Source organism: Dermacentor variabilis, chromosome 11 (assembly GCF_050947875.1).
Source record: "Dermacentor variabilis isolate Ectoservices chromosome 11, ASM5094787v1, whole genome shotgun sequence".
NCBI classification, from domain to species: domain Eukaryota; kingdom Metazoa; phylum Arthropoda; class Arachnida; order Ixodida; family Ixodidae; genus Dermacentor; species Dermacentor variabilis.
The window spans coordinates 99,601,517-99,627,521 of NC_134578.1; the positions used below are offsets into that span (position 1 = coordinate 99,601,517).

General features: G+C 47.5%; 1 protein-coding gene across 1 annotated transcript in view; it reads right to left on the reverse strand.

Moving 5' to 3' along the window:
* LOC142564890 (uncharacterized) overlaps positions 1–26,005 on the reverse strand; it is a 122,720-nt gene that overhangs the window by 51,432 nt on the left and 45,283 nt on the right. The window contains exon 4 of the mRNA XM_075676082.1: positions 9,926–9,977. Coding sequence (XP_075532197.1) covers positions 9,926–9,977 — 52 coding nt within the window. The remainder of the gene's footprint in view (positions 1–9,925; positions 9,978–26,005) is intronic.

Sequence of the window (26,005 nt, forward strand, 5' to 3'; positions counted from 1 at the left end):
ATGTAAGAGACCTCTACAATTCCAATGGATCATAAAAGCCATTATAAAATTGAAAGGTAAGAAATGATATTAACGAGTGAATGGGAGATAAGATGTTAGATGACATTGATCTGAAGAAGGCAGATACCACAGAGCGATAACCCTTAGGTTATCGCCTTCTTATTTTGAGTTGTTATTGGGATTTTGTCCCTCTTAACGCGCTCGAGAGAGCGCTTGTCCTTGAGTGTTGAGGACACCGGGGTTTTTGTTTCGACCTCCATTGCTCTCTCTGAGGCGCTGGATGACCGAGAGCTTGGCGCCGAGACACGTGTTTCGGGCCTTGGAGTTTGCTTAATCTTAGGGCCCTGCGGGACTGGTGTCTGCAGGGCCGTTGAAGAGGGCGGAGCAGTATTGACTGCTTCCACCACGGGGGCGAGAGGAGTCACTGCGGCACCACTGCGCGTAGGCTCGGAGCACGCTGGAGGCCTCTGTGACGCTGTCCCCGCCTGCGCCACATCGGCATAACTTCTTCGCGGAAGATACGATAGCTGCTTTCTGGCTTCAAAGAACGAAATGTTTACTTTTACAGTTAGTGCAATTATCTCCTTTTCCCAGCATGAGGAAGACCGCGAGTAGGCTGGATGGTCTCCTCTGCAGTTAACACAAAATGGTGAAGAGGTGCAATGCTCAGATTGGGGATCGTTGGAGCTGCATTTAGCACAAGTTGTTTGTCCTCGGCATGCATGTGAAGCATGTCCGAATCTTTGGCATTTGAAACATCGCCTGGGGTTTTGGGATATGTGGGCTCACGTTGACTGACATAACCGGCATCGAGAGAGGTAGGCATTACGCTTGTTCCGAAGGTGCGTATAACAGGTTTTGTGGAGATTTCTTGATCGTTTCTGCGGATTACTATTCTTTGTACTTTGGTGACATTTTGTTCTTGGAAACCTTCCAGCAGTTCCTCGTCGCTTAAACCAATAAAATTTTCTTCGGATATTACTCCACTGCTTGTATTAAGTGTTCTGCGGGCTGAAACAGTCACTGTCGCCTCGCCAATACTGGTAAGTTCAGACAGCTTATCTGCTTGATCTTTATTATTCAGTTCTAGGCGGAGGTCCCCGCTAGACATTTTGAAAGCTTTGTATGTCTGTCCGATTTTATCTTTCTTGCATTTGCCTACCAAGAATGGAGAGAGCTTTCTTATAGGCGTGTTGCTTTCACTGTGGGCTGCGTAGTATTTGCGGAAAGGAGTGTTGCTTCGAAAGGAGAATTGAAATGGTACTTTGGTGCGGCATCTTTTCAGACGCCGATCATGGACAACAGAAATTTGAGCTGCCATAGGAATGTGTGTGTGTTGGCAACAGCGCTGACCGCCCACCACGGAGCCCAACGAGGGGACGCGGCAGAGCTTATGTCCAAGCCTGCACGACGCCAGCCGTACGCCGTCACTGAAAACCAAATATGGTGTACCCAAGGTAGGATAGCCACACAAGGTTAACCCATGCCGCCGAGGAGGAACGAAGTGAATGGAAAAGAAAAGAAGACAGGAAAGGTCAAAAAGTGAGAGAAAAAGATGAAGACTTAAGAAGAGAGAGACAGGCAGATGCGACTGCCGAATTCCCCCGGGTGGGTCAGTCCGTGGGTGCCGTCTACGGGAAGCAGAGGCCAAAGAGGTGTGTTGCCTCCGCCGAGGGGCCTTAAAGGTCCGAACACCCGGCATCGTCTCAACCCCCAAGATCCTCCTTTCCCCGGACACTGCTAAGCCGCGCACGGCTACACGCGGGAGGGTTCAACCCTCGTGTGCTCGGGTACGTGGTGTCGCAACACACCAAACGCCTGCTGACGCAGACGCTCCTGCGGGGACTTTGAAGTTCTAAACGCGCACGTAGACGAGAACTAAGAGAGAACACAGCACGACCAGTGTTTCGGCGCTGAAGTGAAGACGACGATGTTCTGCTGAAAACGAAGCGTCTGAGATGTGTAACTTCAACGTAAACGGCCTCACGAATGAGAATGGTGACACCAGTAAGGCAGCACATACATACATACATACATACATACATACATGACAGCTTGGTCATAAATCGCTGTCTCCGACATCAAAAGTTGATTTCTGTACGGTGAGTACCAAATTGAAGCTGCAGTGCATGGCAGCAAACTAGCAGCCTTGTCAGTATTGAAGCATGATAGAAGTACATAAAGCCGAGATATTGCAATCGCAAGTGTACGCTTGAGGGGCAAGTTATAGGTGGAAGAAGTTTCAACTCGGGGTGCATTGGAAGCACCCATTTCTAGAATGACCAAGCTGTTTCTGTGCCCTGGAGCGAGCGTAGAGGCGTTGACAACTGTGCTTCTTTGAATGGAGAATCACCTCGACACTACCTTAGTTTCAGGGCTACACCAGTTTATAGCCGTACCTATAGCACAGATATTTTCACGACCCCATCTCATCATACATCTCTTACACGAGGGGAAAGGGGGTTAACCGAGGGGCCCGATTTTCTATAATCGTTTCATGAGAAGTCGACTAAGAAGGACACGAAAAAACATAGGGGAAATTACTTGTACTTATTAATTGAATTATAGAAATGATAAATAATGGCAATGAAAGTGGATAAAGAAACAACTTGCCGCAGGTGCGGAAAGATCCCATGTCTTCGCATTACGCATCGCACGCATCGCCAAAAGTGCGATGTGCGACTCCAGTGGGCGCGACGGAACCATCGAGCACCTATTGTGTACCAGCCTTCTCTACGACGTACAACGCCGCTCTCTGCGGACAAGTTTAAACCGATTGGACTGGAGACCGTTCTCTGAGCCAAAGACACTCGAACTGTGGCCAAACCCGACACTGGCGCAAAAAGCGATTCCTGCACTTGTACAATACGTGAAGTGCACAGGCTTAAAAGACCGCTTATAGTGTCCCCGTGCATAACCCCACGTGCGCTCAATGCTCCCTCTCTCCCTCTTTTTATTCCCCCTTCCCTTACCGTGTAGGGTAGCAAACCGAGAGGTCGTCTGGTTGACCTACCTGTATTTCCTGTCCTTTCTCTCTCTCTAGGAAGCAAATCTAAGTCTAGGAGAATGAACTCGGAAGAAAAAAATCTGTATATACAAGAGAAACTCCCATTTTTATGGCTTTAACAAATTTCCAACACGTGTAAGCGCAGGTTTTGCGCTGCAGCTGATCTATTGTGAACACGCCTGCTGCGGACGGCGCCGTCTTGTGGCGTCATCGCGAAAGGTTCCCCTTCGACTGCGCACGACACACTTAACAACATTGTAGCCCACGATAATTACGCGAGTTCACCAGAAATCCGAAAAAGATTACGACTTCTGCGGTCACCACCCAATAAACAGAAATTTCGGGCGTCACGTTATCGGAGCTCGCCAAGATCTCGGAGCTGCTCCGATGAGGCAGGCTAAGTGCCTCGTAGAATTTTCCACCCGATACGATTGCACCGATGGAACCAGCTGAACGTGTTTCGAGAGCCCCGTCTCAACCCGCCAAATATCGAATCGCGCGTCCAAGTGCTATAAACCGCCGGAGAGCGACCAACCGCAGATATGGAGAAATACCTGTAAAACGTGTTTACTTTGTTCCTGTGTATTGCATATTTTCTTAGTGGTCTGTAAGCTACTAAAATGAAACGAAGTTCTACTCTATGATAACGGTGAATGATTCCTTTCGCACGAGAATTTTAACGAACGCATGCCAACACATTGGCAGTAACAAACTCAGAGAGAACGTCTTCTCGCTGGATGGGGAGGACATATTCTAATATGTACCACAGCAGAAAATTCTTACTTCGGTAAAGGCATGTCTTGTGGAGAATGCTGATTTTTGCGTAATGCGAACTTGCATATATTTGAGAAGCAGCCTTTTCTGCAGAGGCTGCTTTTCTTTATCGGGACGCATGTCGCGCAGGTGTTTTGGCCATTTTTTTGGCAAATGTTGATAGCGTTTCCTAAAAATGCTTTCCGAGGCAGTATATGTGGTAGATTCTTAGGAATACTACTTAAGGTGCTTATTTCAACGGAGCAAAACAATGTTGCGTCACCTGAGAATATAATATGAGTCTTGAAGTAAAATGGCCGAAGACTTAACATTACTGGTGAATTACCTGACGTTTCGCATCCAGATTTTACACGCGAACAATAAGTGAAAAGAGGTGCACTTTAGTTGGTCCTATCGTCTCCTTGCAAAGTTCACCCGTACTAGAATGACTAATTAGTTATTCATTTTGGTTAGAGCGACCATACTTAAATATGGTAATTCTAACTATCATGAAGATGTCGTTGAAATAGGGCTGCCGCGGCTTGAACTGGGAAGGCCTCAATGGGAAGAAAGCTTCCCGCATAGTGGGAAGTAAGCTACGTTTTTACTAGAACGAGAAGAGAGGGGGTTAACCGAGGGTCCCGATTTTTATTAGTGATATAAGAAGCGAACAAACACTGACACCAAGGACAACATAGGGGAAATTACTTGTGCTTAATAAATGAAATACAGAAACGACAAAATAATGAAAATTAATGTGGATGAAAAATTAACTTGCCGCAGGTGGGAACCGAACCCACAACCTTCGCATTTCGCGTGCGATGCTCTACCAGTACCAACTGGTATAAACCTCTTATAACCTCGTCGCCATCTGGCTATCTGCCAGAACATACATAGCCAGCATACACGTGAAAGTGCGGTTCAAGTGCTCCATGTGGCCGTTCCTATGGGGATGATAAAATTGGTTAGTTCAGGTTGAGTAGAGAAAGATTGAAAATGTGGATTACAACTTCGCACAAGGAGTTACAGCCGCGGTCATTAAGCAATTGTGAAGTGAGGTAACATCATATAGTAGAAACAACGCAACCTCACTTGCAGAACTGGTCAGCAGGGATCGAGTGATCGCATAGCGTAACGATTAGCCACGGCTGTTAGTTTATTTCCTCAAATGAATGTGGGAAGAGGCCCTAGCAAGTTCAGCATATTGCAAGAAAAACGGTTCTGTAGGGAAGGCGAGCGAATGGAACCAGCAGATAGCGGCGGGTGCGTTTGATGATGTTGACACGACTGGCGAGCTGCCACGGCAGATTAGCTTCCAAGACGTGGCTAAACGAAATGACCACGCACACATTTGTAGGTAGCAGATCATCATCATCATCATCATCATCAGCCTGGTTACGCCCACTGCAGGACAAAGGCCTCTCCCATACTTCTCCAACAACCCCGGCCATGTACTAATTGTGGCATGCCATGCCTGCAAACTTCTTAATCTCATCCGCCCACCTAACTTTCTGCCGCCCCCTACTACGCTTCCCTTCCCTTGGGATCCAGTCCGAAACCCTTAATGACCATCGGTTATCTTCCCTCCTCATTACATGTCCTGCCCATGCCCATTTCTTTTTCTTGATTTCAACTAAGATGTCATTAACTCGCGTTTGTTCCCTCACCCAATCTGCTCTTTTCTTATCCCTTAACGTTACACCTATAATTCTTCTTTCCATAGCTCGTTGCGTCGTCCTCAATTTGAGGAGAACCCTTTTCGTAAGCCTCCAGGTTTCTGCCCCGTAGGTGAGTACTGGTAAGACACAGCTATTATATACTTTTCTCTTGAGGGATAATGGCAACCCGCTGTTCATGATCTGAGAATGCCTGCCAAACGCACCCCAGCCCATTCTTATTCTGATTATTTCCGTCTCGTGATCCGGATCCGCCGTCACTACCTGCCCTAAGTAGATGTATTCCCTTACGACTTCCAGTGCCTCGCTGCCTATTGTAAATTGCTGTTCTCTTCCGAGACTGTTAAGCATTACTTTAGTTTTCTGCAGATTAATTTTAGACCCACTCTTCTGCTTTGCCTCTCCAGGCAAAGCAGTGAGCATGAATTGTCAGTGAGCATGCATTGCAATTGGTCCCCTAAGTTACTAAGCAAGGCAAGGTAGCAGATACATCGAGTTAACCGGCACTGGTGTATGATGGAGATCATTGAGAACGCTCCGGCGTAAATCTTTAGCGACGAAAATAAGAGTGTCAGGTTGGTTATGGTGGAAATAGCAGTGGTACAAGATGCCATCCTGGAACGCGACTTGACGAATGGAAGCATGTCAGGCAAAATCTATCGCACCTTCGATGATCGCTCGCAGGAAGCATCGGTTCGGTTCCTCACCAATGCAAGCCAAGTCAGACACGGGCTGGATGGTGTGCACATCAGCATCGTTATGGTAGTCGACAGAATAGCGGGAAGCGCAATACTCATCACGATGTAGGCGGCCAGATTCATAAAGAGCCGAATATCAATATTGAGGGAAATTATGAATATTAAGGAATACCTTTTCGGCGGAGGACCGCCAGCAGAGCGCGCTGTGGGCGGCAATAAAAGAATCGGCCTGCCGTATAAATAGACTCGGAATTTGCAAACGCCCACACAAAAGCCACCAGTTCGGCTCTGTGGTGGTGTAATTGTGCTTCGTGATCGATATTTTCCAGCTGCTGTAAGCGATGACAATATCATGACAATGCTGGCGCTGGCGTAATACAGCGCCGACTACGTGGCTTATTTTTTCAGTACGAGGTTTGGCAGGGACAGTGTGGTCGATGTAGGAAAATCAGAGGGCTGGTTAGCGGGTTCATGATATGTAACAACCAGGGAGGTTCTTGGATGCGCCTTCAAAAACGGTACATTTTCTGAAAAGCCGAGTAAGTAGATTCGCGATGACGGCAAAATATTTCACAAAATACAAGCAATACTGTATTCCGAGGAAGCTGCGAATATAATTGGCAGGGCGGGGAACAGGGATGTTCTTATGGCGTAGATTCGCTACGGGTCTGGTTGCACGCCGTTACCTTGCACGAGGTGGCCAAACATGATAATTTGCCGGCGGCCACAATGGTGATTCGACGAGCTAAGCTGAAATTTTTCCCAATGAAGATTGTCCAGGAAACCTAGGGGCTTCGTAGATTTGCTATGAAGCTTTATGAACAGAATCGCCCAGTTTATGTGAATGCTGCAAAGTGCTCGATAACTTCTGTATCTGCTGAATGGGCCAATTACCGTAGAATGGTCCACTCACGTATGCCGCTTTCAAACGCAGGACGCGGGTGATATGTATGCGTGGAAGATGCCTTAGCGGCGCTGTGCAAGAGTTGCCGAAGCCGAATCCTCGCTCGGAGCAAATGGGAGGATGGTGCGACCTGATTGGGAAACCTACGGTGAGACTAGCGTAAGCAGAAGATGAAAACGTGAGGCGCCAGCCACACACTATCGCGAGGCGCCCCCGGGAATCCCAGATGCCACGTTCACATTAGCGGCCGCTACTGCCGCCTGTTTACGGGCGTCGTCGCCGCGCGGTGAGGCGTATGCGCGGAAGAGGGGCAACGTGATAGACGGTAACCCACTTGCAGTACTGCTGTTTGGCATCCGCGCGCTTTTTCCGCTCTTCTTAAGAAAACACAGATCTGTTTATGAACATTGACTCGGCTGCGACCGATGGGTGCTATTCTATGCGATCGCTACCGCGCGATTCTTCCTAGATCACCGCAACTAGAAATTTCGCAAGGTGATTGAAACAAATGTGAACTCGATGTCGAGAAAAATTATCATGTGTCGAACGCAGTGGCGGAACACGTGCACCAGTGGAATCACACGATAAAATGGTACAACGCTTCAATCATCGGAAAGGAAAAGAATGCGACCACGAGGCTGCTGCTCAATTCTGTGCATATACGAGCAGGAGAAAACACACAATAGGACCTACGGTACCCTGCCCAAAGTTTATCTTCGCTCCCTACGTCACGTGATATGGATATAAATTGACCACGATGAATTAATAATATTTGGGGTTTTACGTGCCAAAACCACTTTCTGATTATGAGGCACGCCGTAGTGGAGGACTCCGGAAATTTTGACCACCTGGGGTTCTTTAACGTGCACCTAAATCTAAGCACACGGGTGTTTTCGCATTTCGCCCCCATCGAAATGCGGCCGCCGTGGCCGGGATTCGATCCCGCGACCTCGTGCTCAGTAGCCCAACACCATAGCCACTGAGCAACCACGGTGGGTACCACAATGAATTGTCCGCGACGCTATGAACAAGGAACTCGTGTGTGTGTTACTAAACGTCTAATACGTTTTACTTGGCCAGTGACCGTAATTCTTTTGTTTCGTAAAACATGTTAACTGACTGGACGAGGTTTCACAGAAAACTTGACTATGGGCAGTTTCCGTGTTCGGGGAATTCAAGCAACTCGGCCCACAGCTGCATGGAGTGTCCAAGTTTTTCCAGCGCTTCCCCGGCAGTTTTTCTCAGTCAGCCATATCGCAAAGAGACGTAGCTTTTTGGAAAGAGTAACAGGCGTGCTGTGTGTTCAACACGTGTGCTTGTGCCTAGACAAAAGTGAACCATGCGGACAGTTTATTGCCACAAGTGCGAGCTGGAGCTTGGCCTCCGGTGCCGGAGGACGTCAAGGCCAAGACTCGGTGTCAAAGGTAGGGAAGAGTGTGATGACTTGTCTTTAAAAGAACCTATCCCCTTACGTGTTGGAGATTGTGTCATTGTTTTGAGCAATGCTGCCTTCTTCACGAAAGCTTTGGTGCTATTTCTGGTAATGGTGTGAATACTCATGTGCGATTGGCTGGTGAGCGACTGGTTAGGCCACCGAGGGTGAGGAGCGTAGGTTCGACCTTTGACACGGACTCTGGCGTTTGAGTGAAGAGGTTGCCTCGCACGTGAGTAGTCGAGGGCCGCCGACTTCGGACTTCAAAAATCTTGCTTTCTATATAATACAGAAGCTAGCAGAAGAAAAAGAGAAAGGAAAATAACTCTTCCTCTCCCTCAATGGGCTTCGCTAATCTGCCTTGCACACTGAAACAAAGGGAAGCAATGTGACCAGGAGGCTGTGCCGTCTGGCTACATTTTGCAATATTAGCACGAAAACAAGCGTACATTCGCGAAGTAGGGGAGCAAATCCTAGACTTGGAGTGCATGATATATAGATGGAAAGTGGCCAAATAAACGCACTATGGACACAGTATGTAATATTCACAATAAAGCCTAGACGTTACTATTGCAAACTAGATTTGTGGAATGCCTGATCTCAAATTTCCAGCATCCGAATATCAGCCGTTAGCGAATAAGGTCCATGGCACAAACCACAATGCAATCCTACGAGAACAGCAAGTCTGGCTTGGGGATTAATGCCAACAATGAACCCTCCTGAACGTTGAGAAAATAAGGACTAGGCGATATATTGCAAATGTGAGAGACAGCTATGTGCACATGAATATTATAGTACGGCGCCCAAGTAGTGTCAGGTTGGGCGTCTCTAGTCGCGGAAGAAAGCTGAAACAGAAAATGGACATCTGCACTCAATGGTGGGGAAATGAAGCTTTTATATATTTGAAATAAAGTTAGCTTCCTCGCTTTAGCACCTCATCGATTTTCGTTGCACGCCTAAAGATATTATTTATCAGAAACTTCCCTCTAATGCAGAAACAGAACGAACGGAATGCGGTGAATTGGGGAATACAGTATATGGTAACGCCAGTGCAAAGAATAGGGACGCAAACAAAAGCACACAGATGAACAAGAAAAGCGGGTTTGTCGTTCGTGTTCGAATTGCTTGCGCTGACTACGCCATGCAAACTAAGCATCAAATCGTTCATCAACAAGCTTTGTTGTAAGATACCCAACGCATTGTTTAACTGCTGTACCGAACGCCCTCGAAGGTTCTCCACCGAAAATATATCTTGCAGGTTGCAAACAAATTACTGCGACGAGAACGTAGGGTAATGGCATGCAGGCATTCCCGTTCTTACGATCTGCCCTATATTGTGTGGCAGTTTGTTACCCAAATGTGCTTTTTTATAGAAAGGAATACTTACTTGCAATTGTGCTAATATTCTTCTGCAGTTTCTAGACTGAAGTTGTTGTTTATAAAAAGTGTACTTACCTGAGATTCGCGATACAGATCCTGTATGTATCAGGTCCTTGTTTAGGTAGCCCTGGAGAGAACAACAGTCATTTGTATTCCACGGTGATTATGAATAAAAAACGGCAATAAATAATAGAACATTATAGGGCTTTACGTGCCAAAACCACTTTCGGATTATGAGGCACGCCGTAATGGAGGACTCCGGAGATTTCGACCACCTGGGGTTCTTTAACGTGCACCTAAATCTAAGCACATGGTTGTTTTGGCATTTCGCCCCCACCGAAATGCGGCCGCCGTGGCCGGGATTCGATCCCGCGACCTCGTGCTCAGCAGCCCAACAGCATAGTCACTGAGCAACCACGGCGGGTGTCAGTAAATAATTATTACCGTTAACATGACCACTCACCCTTGTCCATGAAACATTCCGAAGTTGGCTCATCCAATAAGCTATGTTTACCACATGCAAATGCGCATTGTCGATGAAGCAATTGTTATTTTGCAACTCAGCAATATGGGTACATGTGTGCGGGTATGTGTGTGTGTATATTATATATAAATGTGTGTATGTGTGCGCCTATTTATTTATTAAGATGTGTGCAACATTTCTCTCTAGAAAAAAACCTGTCTCCATTATTTACTCTTCATTTTTAACCTTTGCTGGCCCAAATGTAGATTATACATGTGTTGATTCATTTTTGGGCATTTTAGGTTAGCAAAAGGCAATGAGAATAAAAATTCATATCATCGTATTCTGCTAAACATTAAATTCCTTCGTAGCTTGAGCTGGGCGGACCTTGACGTCACATTTCCAAAGTTGCATAAGTCAGTATACCATGAATGCTAAGAGGATTCCTAGAACGGAGATTCTTCATGTTATCAATCTATTTTTTTACCCACATCTTAGAGTTCTCTAAGCATTGGGATTCCTGCAGGTATCGTTGAACGAGAAATAGTTTGTCACGGTACCAGGCTCAGTTGAAAAATTCATAAAATTATGGAATTGTAATTATAGCAAATATATATATATATATATATATATATATATATATATATATATATATATATATATATATATATATATATATATATATATATATATATATATATATATATATATATATATGTACATACATACATATACATACATACATACACATACAGATATAAATAAAACATGGATATTGAACTGAAAAGAATACTGGTTTGGATCAGGTGCAGAACGTTCAATTTTTGTTCTGGTTGAGAAATGGTATAGAGAAATGAAAACGCACAACGACTCGGAAACCAGCGGACAGCTTTGAACCGGCTTGCGAAGAGGCTTGGCGCAGTGCACTGTTTGCTGCTTCATACGCTGTAATGTGCTAGCTGCTACCATATAGTGCGCGCTCAAATTTCACAGGGTGTAGGCAGAAATCGTTTCCCTGGCACATCTGAAGGCACAGGGATTGCAGTTCTACGTGAATATCCATTATTGAGGTGTACAGTTACTCGGCAACAACTGCAATGCACATAAAGACGGTCGTCCTAGGCAGTTGCGTTGCTGGAGCCCGCGGAACGTGAATCTGAGCCAAGATGCGACCATTCCTGCGGTTGCGCTTTCCTGCGTTCGTTTTTTACCGTCATTCACACTTCGTACCCACGCCGCATTAGAAAATACGCTTCTAAGACGTATCAGCCAAAGTAAATTAATATACCTGGCAGCGAAGCTTCCATAGCAGCCCATGCGTTCAAAACATTGTGGTTCATCCGCAGTTCATGGTGCTTAGCGCCATCTGTATGAGGACGGAACACTTGCGGCGGAAGAAAACAATGTGACGCCATGTCCGCTAAAAAGACAAGTGACGTCATGTTACTTGCAAAAGTACGAAATATGTTTCGGTGGCTTGACATGAGAGCTGTATAATAAAATGTCCCACCAATCGACTTGATGGGCGTTTCATGGTTGCAGATCGGAAAGCGGGGCAGGAAAAAGCCAGCCATACTGTAGTCGAAATCGTACCCCTGCATAAAACATACTTTCTTTGGAGGCCCACGAAACTTTAGGTGTAGAGTGCGGGCCCTGTCTCCGGACGCCAAGCCCGATGGCCAGTGCAGCTGCATAAAACAACTAAAGTAGACAACTGTCTTGTGCTCGTAATTGCCTACTTTTACTGAACAGGTTAAGAAACGATGAAGCTACCCGCGTCACCAAATTCAGGCAAACGTCGACAACGAAACAGCACAACGTGTTAGAGGAAGAGGGAGGGGGGAGGGCGTATTGTAGCAGGTGAACTTTACGAGCGCGCCTTTCTGCACACTCATGAGCTGCGTTGTATTGCGAGTGATAGCGGCGTTGGGCGCTGAGAAAAATGTATTTATTCAGAATAACAAAGTAAACTGGTCTAGTCATTTCTTTACTCGTCATGCAGATATAAAATTAACCAAGAATTTTATTTTCATTGTTTGAATCTATGTGTGTCTCGCTTTAATTAGAACACGCTCTTTCCTTTCCCAATGTTTGTTCCCTCCAAACATAGTCGCGCTTCAATCGCTGCTCCCATAACCACCTTTGCTGATGTCGGTGACTGTTCTGAACCGCTTTTCGCCCGAAGCTTCGCGACCTATTGCGATCCGCCTTGTATAAGCTGTCAGAAGGGTACGCGAAAAGGTGAACTCTCGAGGACGTGTTCAGTGACCACAGCATCCTGTGCGTGACCGTGGGAGAAGTTGAAAGCGAGGAGGATGTCTGCCGAAAGGCCATAATCGTGGACTGGGACAGATTTCGGAAAAATAGAGAACGAGACAAGAAGGAGGGCCCGATCGCAGACATTCGCGAATGGTGCAGAGAACTACTCGTGGACGTAGAGAAAGCCACCGATGAGATCGAATGCACGGACTGGCGACAAGGACCCCCCAGAGAAGGAGACAGATCCCGCGGAGCCGGGGACGACGGCGCTCCCCAACCGTCCAGAGTGAACATCCGGCTGGCACATCTCGTTGCGGCCAAGAAATTCATGCAATGGAGAGTGAGTAAGCAAAAAATTCAACAGGAACATACGAAAGAAGATCGCCGAAATAAACCGGGAGATGAGACGCATTGCACCCGCCTGTGCGAGCAAGAATGGCAGGAGCTGTGCGACTCGATGAACGGGAACATGAGGGCGGGACGCACCTGGAAGATTCTGAGGCACTTGCTCGACGCGGCAAGCAACAGAACCGTGAGCCGTACAGAGATGTCCAAGCTGCGACACAAGTACAAGGACGACCCGGAGGTCTTCGCGGAAGATATCGTGCAGCCACCCGGAGTACCGCTGGGCTCCCAACGAGAAGCTGGACGCGAACTTTTCCCTGCAGGAATTTAGAACGGTCCTCCAGCTATTGAGGACCAAATCGGCGCCTGGCCCTGACAGGATAACCAACAAAATCCTGCGGAACCTGAACGACGACGACGCCATCGAAAAGCTCTGCGAGTACATCATCGCGCGCTGGAAGGAGGGCCAAATTGAGCAAGAGTGAAAAACCGCGGACATTATACTCATACCAAAGCCGGGAAAACAGCTAGAGGACCGAAACATCAGGCCGATCTCGCCCATGTCCTTCGTCTGGAAAATGATGGAGCGTGCCTGCCTCAACAAGGTGACGACGCTCCTCGAGGACAAGGACGCCTTCGGCACCCACATCATCAGTTTCCGGAAGGAACTCTCTACCTAGGACGACATGTAGCAGATCAATGAACACGTCGTGAACGCTCGGAGCGCGCACGTGCGCGCCCTGCTCAGGCTAGACCTCAAGAGCGACTGTGACACTGTGAAGCACGTGGCCATATTGGACAAGTTCACCCGACTCAATCTCGGGGCGAGGACCCACCGATATGTCAGCAGCTTGCTGAATGGACGCGAGGCGACGTTCAAGATCGACGGGGCCCCGCCGCGAACGGTCCGAATGGGTGGTGTGAGCACGCCGCCAGGGCTCCGTTCTCTCCCCCATGATTGAACGAATGTGTGGTTTTTATTGGCGCAAGGGCCAGGTATGGCCAAAGAGGGCCACGCAAGTGTTAGTGATTTCGCAGTGGAGTGATGGGTTGTATGAAGTTGGTGTCACGTGGTTGTATAGGGGCCTAAAATATAATCACTGTAAAGTGCGTAAAATGTACGTGTAATAAGATTATGGTGATGACAAATGGCGTGTACTATGAGCATTAGGTGCATTGCAAAATAATGATACGATATAAAAAAATGTACAAGTTTCTAAAATTCACTAGAGCACCATGGCCTCGTTAGAACCATTGTGACACAAGGGCCTGGAGACATGTGCTAGATAAAACAACTATCACAGCGGCATCCTCTGGAAAGAGGATGCGCTTCGAATTTATTGGGCTTATAACATGGACAACCTCATTTAAAAAATTGAGGACTACTTTGGTGTTGAAAAACGGTTCTCTACCAAGAAACATAGCTGGGTGAAGAGGCACGCAATAACGATATGCAAGAGAAAAATGTTTCTTTCTTTCAGATTCGGCTTTGCGACACTCCAAGAGGACGTGGAGGACGGTCAGCTTCTCGCCACATCGACCACGGGTTGGCGGTTCATTTCCAGTAAGCAGAAAATTGTGAGTACCAAATGTGTGCCCTATTCTGAGGCGGCAGAATGTTCGCCGTGATTTTGTTGGGGAGGGCCAAAAACCTAATTGTGGCTTTATAATGTGCAGTTTATTATTTATGTCTGCGTTACAAATGCGTTGCCAGTGTTGCCGCAGTTTCTTGCGCAAGAAAGGCTTCGGATCTGTGACAGGGACAGCAGCTGTAGGAAAAAGTGCTTAGTGATGTGAGTGATGTGGCCATTTTATCAGCCAGTACATTACCCTCGATACCACCATGACCAGGTACCCAGCATATTACTACATGTATGTGTGATAAATAAATACTGCATAAGAGGGGTAAAGTTCAACAAAAACAGGATTTTTATGCTTTCGTAATGAAATTAACGCGTTCACGAGATTTAGCGAGTCTGTGTATGGAATTGTTCTGTCGAGTTCTGTATATGTTTCATTGCGGACAGTACTGCATAGGCTTCTGCAGTGAAGATACTTGTTTGCTGGTTCAATAGGCCAGATTTAGAAAGAGAGCGACCAACAGCAGCATAAGATACACCAGCATGTGATTTTGACGCGCCTGTGTAGAATTCGGAGCAGCTGTACCTCGATTGAAGTTCACGGAAATACATAGCGATTTCGAGGTCAGGTGCGTGCTTTGTGACCTCTACAAAGGATATGTCACAGTCTTTCACCTGCCACTCCCAGGGCGGTAATCGCTTAGCTGGAGGTATTAGGCGATGTTCGAGAACTGGGACATCCATTTCCATGCTAAGTTCTCTTGTACGCAGTCAGAAAGGAAGACTCATAGAGGGTTTATTATAAAAAATTGTTTCACATGTCAAGTCGTGAACAGTTTTGAAACACGGATGTTCATTATTGGAGCGCACATTGAGAGAATAGGTAAAGCTGATGTACGTTCTCTGAAAATGTAGTGACCACTCGTCTGACTCTGCATATAGACTTTCGACCGGGCTTGTTCTAAATACGCCAGTGGCAAGGCGGATACCCAGATGAACGGTGTCTACCGTCTTTAGTGCGCTCGGTGCAGCATAGTGATGTACTACGACACCATAATCTAATCGTGATCTAACTAGGCTCCTGTAAAAATTTAGCAAACACTTCCTGTCGCTATCCCATGCTCTGTGGGATAGGACTTTAAGTAAATAATAGTTTTTCGACATTTTGTCTTAAGACATTTTATGTGCGAGATGGAAGTAAGCCTCGAGTCAAGTATAATCCCTCGGAATTCGTGTTCATCGTTCACCGGTATTTGTTGTCCGTCCAGTTCAATACAAGGATCTGGTACCAGGCCTCTCTTTCTTGTGAAGAGAACAAAAGAACTTTTGTGGGGGTTGATTTTAAATCAATTTTGGTCTGCCCACTTGGACACCTTGTTTAGGCCCTGCTGTACCTGTCTTTCACACACTGTAAGGTTGCAGGATTTGAAACATATTTGTATATCGTCTACGTAGACAGAATAAAAAATGGCTGGTGGCAGTGAAGAACGAAGTGTGTTCGTCTTGACGATAAAGAAAGTGAAACTGAGCCCTACTTCCTGGGGTACACCAGTTTCTTGTATAAAAGGTCGCGATAAAACGTTGCCGATTTTCACGCGGAGGTTGCGATTTGACAAATAGCTTTCAATTGTGTTCAGCATATTTCCACGGATGCCCATTCCCGACAAGTCTCGCAAGATCCCGTAATGGCATGCTGTGTCATACGTCTTCTCCATGTCGAGGAATATTGACCAGAAAAACTGTTTATGAACAAATGCATCACGGATTTTTCCTTCAGTGCGCACAAGATGATCGGTTGTCGATCGTCCTTCTCTGAAGCCACACTGATTGGGATAGAGCATATTGGCGAGTTTAAGGAAATGTATGAGTCTGCGACTAACCATTTTTTCGAAAAGCTTACAGAGACAATTTGTAACAGCTATCGGACGGTACCTTGCCGCCAAGGAAGCGTCTTTACCCTGCTTAAGAACCGGGACCACAATCGCTTCTTTCCATGTGGTTGGGAGGTATCCCGCAGCCCAAATAGTGTTGAACAATGTGAGTACTGTAACTTGTGTGTCAGTATGTAAGTTTCTAATCATGTCATACATCACTCTGTCAGGTCCCGGTGCAGGGCTTTTGCATGTGTTCAATGCAGCTCTCAACTCGGCAATACTAAAAGGCCGGTTATACGGTTCATTCTATCTGTTGAGCTCGACACGCCCTCAAAGTGCTCCCCAAGTGAGTCTGTCTGGTCTTTCAGTGTATCGCCCTGTGAATTTACCAAAGGGAGTGACTATGTTTTTTCGCCCTCTGATCCTAATAACCTTGTTCCAGACTTTGGCCTCGTCTGTATAGGAGTTGATGCCCGATAAAAACTTCTGCCAACTCTCTCTTCCGGCCTGTCGGCGAGTTCTCCTGCCTTGGGACTTTCCTTTCTTAAAGTTAATAAGATTCTCCGCAATGGGACAGGCGCGTAGCAACCCCCACGCTTTGTTCTGTTTTTTACGGGCGATCCTACAATCGTTGTTCCACCACAGCACACGCCGTTTGCATGCCAAGCTATTTACTTCTGATATGCATTTAGATACGGCATCTGTTATGAAGGCTGCAAAATACTCAACAGCACCATCAATTCCTAACGAGGACATGTCATCCGATCAGATACTAGTGAGAGTTCGGAATTTCGCCCAGTCGGCTGTATCAATCTTCCATTTAGGAGCCTGTGGTAGATATTAATTTTCTTTAGGTGTTCTTAGCAGCATGGGGAAGTGGTCGCTTCTGTGAGGATTGTTGGTAACTTCCCATTCGAGTTCAGGCAGTACAGACGGGGAAACAAGGCTACCACTTTTGTTCTTGATGTACATAAACGACATCCAGTTTTGCGTTAAAAACTCAATTCAGATGCGCCTGTTTGCTGATGACTGTGTCGTGTACACAGTCGTACACAACCAAGAAGACCAAATAGAACTTCATAATTCACTTCAAACAATTTACTCTTGGTGCAACACTTGGGGCATGAAACTAAACACATCAAAAACACATTACATGTCTTTCACAAATAAGAAACTCGCGCTTAACTTTTCATATTCGATCGGAAGGTCAACAATCAACAAGAGCAACCAGGTAAAATACCTAGGCATTAAACTCACGCCTAACCTTAACTGGGAACCTCATATTTCGACCATGTGTCAAAAAGCCATAGGCAAACTTACCTTTTTAAAAAGGAGACTACGTGCCGCACCACCACACCTCAAACTAAACGCGTACAAAACACTAATAAGACCATGCCTAGAATACGCTGATCTAATCTGGAGCCCTCATCAAAAATGCCTTATAAATAAAATAGAACGCATACAAAAATTAGCAATTAGGTTTGTATATTCGGACTACAAAAGGCAGTCCAATGTATCGGGTCTGCTAGCAAGGGCTAACCTAAAACCCCTCTCGCAGAGAAGAGCAATTTCGCGACTAAAATTCATCTATCAATTATACCATGGTCATTTCCAAATAGCACGTTCTCATTACCTCCAAGATCCTCCAAAACGTTCAACCAGACTTAATCACTCCAAAACAATCTATCTTCCCCGAAGTCGCGTTAATGTTCAGAAGCATTCCCTTTCACCGTCAGCCATTTCCCAGTGGAACAAGTTAACTAACGATATTGTGTGTTGCAATAACATCGACTCTTTTATTAACTGCATTCAGTGTATTGACTTGTCATCGTGATTTTTTTTTCATTGCGTCTATGTACCACTCCTGCACGGGCCGTGAAGGGCCTGCAGTATATTCAAATAATAAAAAAAAGATCAATTGAAGAAGAGCTTCTGTTTGCAAGAGAATAATATGTGCGTTCCTCGTCATTCAGCAGACACGCACCGGACGAAAAAAGGAAATGTTAAACGAGACGACCTCACGCATCGGTACGAGAGTCTTCCCCCAAGCTGCTGTGTGCATAGAAATCGCAACGAACAACATAGGGTTCACGCAATTGATCGCTAAAAGACTGAAATTCATGTTTGTTTAATTGGTAATGCGGGGATATGTAAAACGAGCAAATGGTGATGAGTTTGTTTAGGAGAACAACTCCAACCGCCACTGCTACGAAGGACGTTTGTGGCTGCAAATAGTGACACGCTATCCTTTTATGAATAACAATGGCAAGGCCGCCCGATGATGCGACAGCATCATCGCGATCTTTGCGAAACGTAACATACTGTAGGAGAAAGTTTGTGTTTCGATCTTAAGCGTGTTTCCTGTAAGCACAGCACCTTTGGATTATGTTTGTGGATAAGTTCTTGCACATCATCAAGGTTTCTAAGAAGAACTCTGACATTCCATTGAATAATTAGTGTTTACATATTTAAAGTAAATTGGTGCTGTGTGTACGGAAACGGAAGTGATGCCTTAGATTACAGCGCTATTTCGAGACCCTGTAGCGGGGTTTCGCCCTTTCTGAAGCGTTCGAGGGAGCCTCGCCGCTCCTTAGACGCTTGGTGTGCCTTGAGAATAGGTGTAGTGTCCATTGCCTCTTGTGAGGCGCCGGACACGTGCCCTTGCGAGCGAGAAGTTATCAGAGAGAGTCCCGCCTAGGAGGGCAAGGCCCCTGCGCCCACTAGTCCGGAGGTCGATGGGGATCCCTCCGGGATTTGGCTGCGCCGGCTGTTGCCAGCGCTGGAAAGGGCCGGGGAGATCGGGCAGCCTAGGCTGCGCCCACCTTCGGGGTTGATGGTCCCTTCTGCTCGGTTGGAGGAGCAGCGGTAGCTGCAACCACCGCGGGGGCAGACGGCGTAACTGCCGACTCACTGCTTGTGGGTCGGCCAGCCACCGGAAGCCGTTGTGTCGCGGCCCCCTGACGCGTCACTTCGGCAAAGGTTTTCTCGGGCAGGTATGAAACCCGCCTGCGTGCCTCCTTGAACGATATATTCTCTTGTACTTTGATCGTTACAATTTCCTTTTCTTTTTCCAGGATGTGCGCGACCGCGAGTATGCGGCGTGCTCACCGTCACAGTTGACACAGCGGAGAGCGTTTTCACACGATTCGGCGGAGTGCTTATGAGCACTGCATGTTGCCCAAATTTGGCCGCCGTGGCAGTTCGATGAGCTGTGGCCAAATTGCTGGCATTTAAAACATCTCAGTGGGTTTGGGACATATGGTCTGACCCGGATCTTCAGATATCCTATCTCAGTACTCTCAGGAAGCACACTTGAACCAAAGGTAAGAATTAGATGTTTGTTTTAATCTCTTTGCTATCGCGCCTTAGCAGAATTCTCTTAACATTGATTACGCTTTGATCGCTCCAGCCTTGTAATAGTTCGACGTCCGTAAGCTGCATCAGATCATCATCTCAAACTGCACCACGGGTGGTGTTCATCGTGCGATGCCTGGTCACTGTTACTGGGATATGTCCAAATGATACAAGGTTAGGCAGTTTCTCGTATTGCTTTTTGTCGCGGAGTTCCAAAAGGAGATCGCCGCTTGCCATCTTTGACGCTTTATAGCCTGGTCCAAGTGCCTGAATAAGGGATTTCGAAACAACAAAAGGTGAGATTGTTTGTGCTTGTTTTTCTTGTTTTTCAGAATGGATTGAAATGGAATCGCGGGAAAGTTTCTTTTTGGCGTCCAATAAATTCAAAAATTTCTTCGGTGCGCTCCCTGTTGATGGAGCGAACAGGTAGTGTAGGTAAGGAACTGGACATAGGTGAGAGTATTTTTCGGCAGTAGCGCCTGCCACCCACCATGGAGCCCAACAGGGGGACGCTGCAGGGCCTGTAAAAAACAGGACCTACAGACGCCAGCTGTACGCTACCACTATAACCAAATATGGTAAACAGGCGGCCTTGATCTCGCGGCGAACAATACGGGTTACGTCGTCACAGGTGGCGGTCTGACGCGCTCGAGCCTCACATGTCGACGTAGCAGCAATGTTGGGTAGCCGCGTGATGTGATGTGCGATACCGCGGCTCTTAGCTTGTTCAAGACGACGGCATTCTTTGATGACGGCGTCGATAGTCGAGACGTGGCCGAAAACAAGCAAATTGAAAGCATCGTCGGCGATGCCTTTGAGCACATGCGACACCTCATCTGCTTCAGAAATCGTATCGTCAGCTTTGCGGCAGAGAGCCAAGACGTCGAGGATGTATGAAACGTACGGCTCTGTAGATGTCTGAACACGAGACGCAAGAGCCTTTCTCGCAGCTGCCTTGCGCCCAATGGGGTCGCCGAACAGTTCCCTGAGCTTTTCTCTGAAACTGTCCTAACTGTTTATCTCGTCGTCATGCGTTTGGTGCCACACGCGTGGGGTGCCGCCGAGATAAAAGATGACATTGGCGAGCGTGATCGTTGGATCCCACCTGTTATTAGCACTGGCGTGTTCATAGAGCTTGATCCATTCGTCAACGTCCTCTCCCTCCAGGCCAGAGAACACGCCAGGGTCGCGATGTTGGGCAACCGTGATGATTGGAGCAGTCGGACAAGCCGAAGCCGTTGCAGAGGCGGTCTCGTCACCGGGAGGCATGGTGACAAGCTCGATGTACCGACCACTCCGGAGTTGCGTGGTGAGAGCGGGGATCGCTGACCTTCACCAGAATGTTACGTGTGGAAAAACACAGATGAAAGAGGTTACATACAGGGTATTTACACTGGAGCCAACCACCAGGCCAACACTCGCCCGCACCAAGGGCACAGACCCACTTCGTCGTCGTTCTCGCGGCGGCTCGTCCCTTGAGCATCGCTCGATGATATCGTAATAATGTAACCTAGCTTGGCTACTCACACAAGGTTAACCCTTGCCGCCGCGGAGAAAGGAAGTAAATGGAAGAGAGAAGAAGACAGGAAGGGTCAAAAAGTGACAGATAAAGACGAAGATTCGGGGAGGGAGAGACAGGAAAAGGCGACTGCCGATGACCTCTGGGTGGGTCAGTCTGGAGGTGCCGTCTATGTGAAGCCGAGTCCGAAGAGGCGTGTTGCCTCCCCAGGGGAGCTTTAACGGTCCAAACACCCAGCATCGGCTCAACCTCCAGGATCCCCCTTTCCCCAGACACCGCCAAGCCGCTCACGGCTACACGCCGGAGGGTCCAACCCTCGTGTGCTCGGGTACGTGGTGTCGAACACACTAAACGCCTGCTGACGCAGACACCCCTTTGGGGGCCCCCATGGTTTTCAACCTCGTCATGATCGGCCTGCTGGAGCGTCTCAACGAGATAGAAGGCATCAATCAGACGATCTACGCAGATGACGTGGCGCTGTGGACCACAGAGAACACGAGCGTCGGCGAAATGCAAGACGGGCTGTAGCGGGCTGTCCAGGAGGTGGAGCTGCACCTCGAAGACACGGGACTCGGCTGCTGACCCAACACGTTGGAGATCCTGCTCCACAGACCACGCAAGAAAGGACACCTCCCGCAGGGCGTGCTAGACACTCGTCATTTGCGCGTCATGAGGACGGAGGAAACCCGAATACCGACGGTGTCCAAGTTGCGAGTGCTCGGCATGTGGCTGGAACAGAACGATGCCAACCGCCAGGTGTCTGCCCGACTGCAGAAGAAAGTGGCCGCCGTCACACACCACGTGCGGTGGGTCGCGATCAAAAGGAAAGGAACGAAGGAAGACAACGTTACGAGGCTAGACATACGCGCTGAGCCACATAGCGCACATAGCCGCGTACGCCGACTGGAACAGGAGCGAAACCGACAAGCTGAACGTGGCGATCCGCAAGGCGTTCAAGACCGCTCTAGGAGTACCCCAGTACACGCCAACCCACACGTTCCTCGAGCTGGGCGTACACAACACGCTCGAGGAGATCGCCGAGGCGCAGAGAATCGCGCAGGTTTAGAAGCTGTCGAGCACCAGAACGGGAAGAGGAATCCCAGACCTGCTCGGCATTCGATATCACGAGGTGCGGGGACTGAAGCAAACATTCCTACCGCAAGTCTGGGACGCCATGCAGAGGGAGAAAATGCCGAAGAACATGCTCCCGGTGGATGACGTGCAAAGTCGTAAACGCAGGGCGGTAGCAATCCTCGCGGAGCACGGCAGATGGGAAGGCGTCCTCTTCGGGAGAGCCCACCAGCAGCGTGGGTGGCCTGTGTTCCTTCGAGCTTTCTGCTGCTCGTCTTGAAAAGCTGCTGAAGAAGCGGCGAGTAGAATGCCAACTATTTCGTCTTCTTCGTCGGAGCTGATTTTTCTTCACAAGTGGTTAGCAACCGAGAGCGGCTGGCCAGACGACGGTGGCGCGGTGACGACGCTCGCATGCGTGCGTTGAGGACGGACGACCGTTGCCGAGATCGTGACACGTGTGACACGAAAATGCTAGATGCCCCACCTTCCCTGCTGCGCGGGCCGCCAGGCAAGCCGTCCGGTCTGAACAGGTGCGCGCGCTCACCGCCTCGCTGAGTTGAAAATCCGCTTGACCGCTTAGACACTGCGCTTTTGGCGTGAATGTGCCTTAGGCTTCTGTGATCTGTGATTGCGCAACATAGTTATATGCCTTGTTTCACGCATTATACACAGCGACTTCTCCTTAAATAAATAAATTTATTGGCGACGATGACCAAAGGTGAAGGTGAATGCAGGAGCTAACGTTCCGACAAGTGTACTTGTCTTCTTCAAGCGAACCCGCCTTGAAGAAGTCAAGTCCGCTTGTAGAAACGTTGGCTCCTGCATTCACGTTCTTCACGTTTTGCTCATCGTGTTGAATTTCCATCTCCCGCATTCCCCTCTTTTCCTTAGATTTATTGGAGATTTTTACGTATATTTATATGTATTGTTGCGAGGTATTCTGCCTACGTGCAGTGAACCTTGTTTCCAGTGACATTTTTTGCCTTTATCAAGGTGTACCTTCGCATTTGTATATTTCATTGTATCTGCGCATTTCTAACGTACGAGGGCTAGCCAAACGAATGCGGGCCAACCCAACCCGCGCAATAATGGTTGGGATCATTATCTGCGAGGAATGCGCGTAGCACACAGGGATCTCTCATTTACCAATGTGACACACTGAAGTGAGGACAAATGTTCTTTAATGCGCTCATGCAGTGCGTTCAACATGTTTCTGAGACATAATGGACGGTAATGGACGCTCCAAAAGTTGAACAGCCCTGTGTCGTGAGGTTTTTGACCGCTGAATGTGTTTCCCAAAACGAAATTAGTCGCCGTATGGCTGCCGTGTGCGTTGAACATTGAATTTCATTGGCCACCTTGAAGCATTGGAGTAAATGGTCCAAAGATAGACGTGAAAGTCGCAAATACAATCCAAGACCGGGCCAAAGCCACCGTGCAATAACATCCAACATAATTGCAAAGTTGATGAACTGATAAGACAAGAATGGAGGATAAGCATCGATGAACTGGCTGAGCGTGCGAACATCAGCCACTGTTGGTTCAAACCATAAGTCATTAAAAATATAAATTATGGGGTTTACCGTGCCACAGTCACTTTGTGATTATGAGGCACATCGTAGTGGAGGATTGCGGAAATATCGACCACCTGGAGTTCTTTAACGTGCACCTATATCTAAGTACACGGGTGTTTTGACATTTCGCCCCCACTAAAATGCGACCGGCGCGGACGGAATTCGATCCCGCGACCTCGTGCTCAGCAGCCCAACACCATAGCTACTGAGCAACCATGGCGGGTCAGCATAAGTCATGAACATCTGGATTATATGGCTCTTGTGTGCGCAATGGATGCTGAAGAATTTGAACCAAGGCCAGAAGACAAAGAGGTTCGGTGCTGCCTTGGCTCATATGATCTGATATCACAGTAAATTTGACGACTTGTCTGCAATTGTGACGAGGGAAGAATTATGGTGACACTTCTATGAGCCTGAAACAACGCAAAGCTTACAGTGTGACCATTTGAATTCACCATTCCAAATAGCGCAAAGGCCGTCATTTCCTCCGGAAAAGTGTTGGCTTTTTTTTTTCGATCGTCAGGGGCCATTACTGAACGAATTTAGTAGACCTGGAGACACCATAAAACCTATCCGATATTCAGAAATGCTGGATCGGCTAAGTGTCGCAATCAAAAACAAAGGATTTGCGAAATGCGGCGAATGGGCTAATTTTGATCCACGATAATGCCTGTCGCCACTTTGCTGATGTGGTTAACGCAAAACTGGCAAAGTTCAATTGGGAAACGCTGCAACATCCGCTATACAGCGCATACCTGTCGCCTTGCGGCCTCCACTTTTTCGGGCAATTGAAGAAACAGTTCAAGGGACACAGATTTGTGTAGGACAAGGACAGGAAAAAGTCAGTGAGAGCCTTTCTGAAGCAGCAAACCAAGAATTTCCATGAAACGGGAATCACGCGACTCATTGGCCAGTGGGACAAATGTCTAAATGGTCATGCAGACTACTTTTAAATAAAGTACGCTGTTTGACATGTATTCATATTGGCTAGCTTTCATTTGTCTCGACCTCGTATATTTTACAGGACTGCTTTTTATATGTGCTCTCTGTTGCGACTACAATTTCGGAGCAATTGCAACACATAACCGGTGAGAGCTGCTCCTGTGCAATACATTGCAACAACAAACAGCGCCAATAATATTTTTCTCTGGCCGTTGCATTTGTACAAGTATATAAGCAAGGTTTTTGAATGACAAAGTTTCATTAAAATATTTGTCTTCAACTTGTTAATTTCACAGCCTTTACATTTTTCATATAAGCCGCATACACTGCTTTGCTGGCTTCAAACTGATAAAATGCTAAAGTTCGTGTGACGTTTTCTTTACTTACTAAATAGATAAAGAAGGCGGAAGCATTGATATAAGTCGTTTCAGGTACAATTTTGGGGACATATGAGTATAATCTTTCTATAAAAAGTACACATTTCCCTCGTCTTCACAGTGCGTAGCGTTCAAATTCGTTTGCAGCATATTTGGCGATGGCAAGGCAGTTATTATTCATGTATTTGATCCCACGAAAAATTCCATAATGAGGAGGTCGAGCTTCAACGTGAGCCCCTCACCCCGATGGAAATTTCTATCCCTACCTCTCATCCCCAATGTAGGGTAGCAAACCAGAGACTGATATCTGGTTAACCCCAATGCCTTTCCTCTTCATCTCTCTCTCTCTGTGGCTAAGCAACTGCCCTTGCGAACGCATGCGGTGAAGCATACGGGGGCGTAAACAGCAACGCTGTAAAAAGCTGGGAAATTGAAGAGAGTGCAAGGAGGAAAACACAAGAGCAGAGTGCAGTGGAAGCGCGAGGGTGAAAGCGGAGGAAGAGGGTATGTCGAAAGGCGTGAGAAGAAAAGTACAGTCGCGCGCTAGTCGCCCAGTGTAGTGACGATGATTACGATATGGCGCCATAGTAGCGCGCGGTTCTACGAGGTCGGTCTGCGGCGGCGGCTGCTGTTAAACGCCGCCACGCCTCACCCACGGGCTGCTTGTCGCAACCTCCGATTAGCAAGATAGTCGAGCCATACATGGCTCCGTTTGCAACGAGGCACACGAGACAGATTGTCCGCGCCAGGGAACATATCGCGAAAGGAAAAGACATATCAGGCTCCGCTCAAATTTC